Below are 1,851 nucleotides of genomic sequence, written 5' to 3'. Positions count from 1 at the left end.
TTGCTGTAACGTGTGCTAGTTTATAAGGTAATATAACAACATTAAATATGCGAAGCTCTAAAAAAATAATCTCCATTTGCTTTGATACAGCACTAAACAGCAACAATCGCGCACTCCCTCAGCACGAAAATTGACTGCCTATGTTATGGCATTACGCCGGCGCCCCGAGCGTGGCGTACTTTCTAAAAGTAACCCTCTATCATAGTCTAACTGATAGGGTTTCACAACCTGGTTTAAAAACATTGTCCAGCTGCAAAACTTGTCATTAAATGAAATTACTCTGCGACATCCCCTCGCGTGCCGCTTGAGAAGTTGTAGCGATGCATGTTAGCGCTCCATACGTCTAAATTAAAATTTTAACAAAAAATATAAATGGAAGAAAATCACGAAATTTTGAAACTAAAAAATTATGGACCACTTGGCGGGGCACGGTACATCTCAAGTGGCGCGGCATCGTGGAAGTGTGCTATCGGAGCGGACCTTTGTTTTTATAACAAATATTCCGATGCGCCCGCGCGTGGGCCACTGCAGTTACATCCAATGCAAATTGAGAAAGACAACCGTGCTAGTCAAATGTATATATTTGATTAGCACGGTTGTCTGTGATGTACGTTTTAACTCTTAAGTGCGAAATAAAATAATAAATTTATAAACGTAACCAAATGTTACTGCTATCTGGTGGCAGGCGCTTTTTAAACTATTGCGCAGCAGAACGAACTCTTTTTACTTACAGTAGGACCGGACCGCGTCCGACTCAGTCGGCCGCCACCCAGCCCTCAGCACTTGCTGATGCAGACCGTCGACGAGTTTCGAGTTGCCTCGTCAGTAGTAGCGGAGCCCTTTAACGTGCCTGACCACCCTCGTTGGTTCGGCGACGACTCAGGATCCGTAGCTTTCTACTGGAGGGGCGGAGAGGGTACCCCACCCTGCACCTTATTATATAAGGGACATGGCTACGTTGCTGTTAAATGGGGTCCCTTGGTCATGATAGGCTGCTACGTGTCTCCCAGCAGGTCTCTCGCCGACTACGAGGAGTACCTGGACAGGGTGGCGGACTGCGCTGAGGCCTGCCTCCCCCGTTCGTTGATCGTCCCTGGAGACTTCAAAGCCCACGCAGGGCGTAGGGGATTACTTGGGCGACTCCCGCTGCTATGCGTATGCTATCGGGCTGGCGGGTTGCAGAGGAGGTGGTCAGTCTTTCTGACCATCGCCACATCGTCTTCGATGTTACGATCCGCAGGCCCGTCGCTGACTCCGGCGGTCGTGACGGCAGCACTACGCGACGCTGGTGTTTGAAGCGGCTGGACAAAGACCGGCTGGAGGCCGCTGCCTGCGTCGCCGATTGGCCGAACGCCGAAGAGGTTCTGTCCGAATCGCAGAGGAGAGCGAACTGGTTCCGGGAGACACTGACGCAAATTTGCGACGTGTCGGTGCCCCGGGCCGGTCGTCTCAAGCGCGGGGCGATGCACTAGTGGTCGGCGGAAATTGCGGAAATGTAGGCACAATGTTACTGTTGAAGTATATGCGTGTGTAAGTGTGATTAATAAATATTGTAAATATATTTTATTTATTTTTTAGCTCCGAACGAGTCCGCCGTAAATAATAACAGTTACAACAGTGCACGCCGCGCACCCGCGCACCCACGCACGGCACAATGTGAGTAGGGGTGGTCCTGACAGAACAGCTGACTGAACAGCTGACAATTGAAATAATGCAGCCCATGGGATTTACTTTATTCCTCAACGAAAATCGCAGCCAATTAAAAAGCGAAAAATATTATATAACGTTACTTCCGCACAACGCATGTTGTAGATAACGCCATCTAGTTGTGTCGCTAGCAACTTAATGCAG

General features: G+C 49.2%; 1 protein-coding gene across 1 annotated transcript; it reads left to right on the top strand.

Annotated features, from left to right (window-relative positions):
• Positions 1-789: 789 nt before the first annotated feature.
• LOC137924463 (uncharacterized) lies at positions 790-1,472 on the top strand. Its single transcript, XM_068767849.1, has 2 exons — positions 790-1,120; positions 1,183-1,472. The coding sequence occupies exons 1-2, from the start codon at positions 790-792 to the stop codon at positions 1,470-1,472; spliced, it is 621 nt and encodes a 206-aa protein (XP_068623950.1).
• Positions 1,473-1,851: the final 379 nt, after the last annotated feature.

Source organism: Battus philenor, unplaced genomic scaffold (genome assembly GCF_028537555.1).
Source record: "Battus philenor isolate CCGP_79_NKW_IND1 unplaced genomic scaffold, ilBatPhil1.0.hap1 SCAF_24, whole genome shotgun sequence".
In the NCBI taxonomy this organism is placed as follows: domain Eukaryota; kingdom Metazoa; phylum Arthropoda; class Insecta; order Lepidoptera; family Papilionidae; genus Battus; species Battus philenor.
Note: the sequence above shows the minus strand (reverse complement) of the source record. Positions and strands in the feature narration are given on the sequence as shown.

Excerpts from the sequence above, each read along its gene's own strand:
- LOC137924463 (XM_068767849.1), top strand. The coding sequence starts at position 790 with ATGCAGACCGTCGACGAGTTTCGAGTTGCCTCGTCAGTAGTAGCGGAG. Across the intron at positions 1,121-1,182 it reads CTTCAAAGCCCACGCAGGGC|AGGAGGTGGTCAGTCTTTCT; the intron begins GTAGGGGATTAC and ends GGCGGGTTGCAG.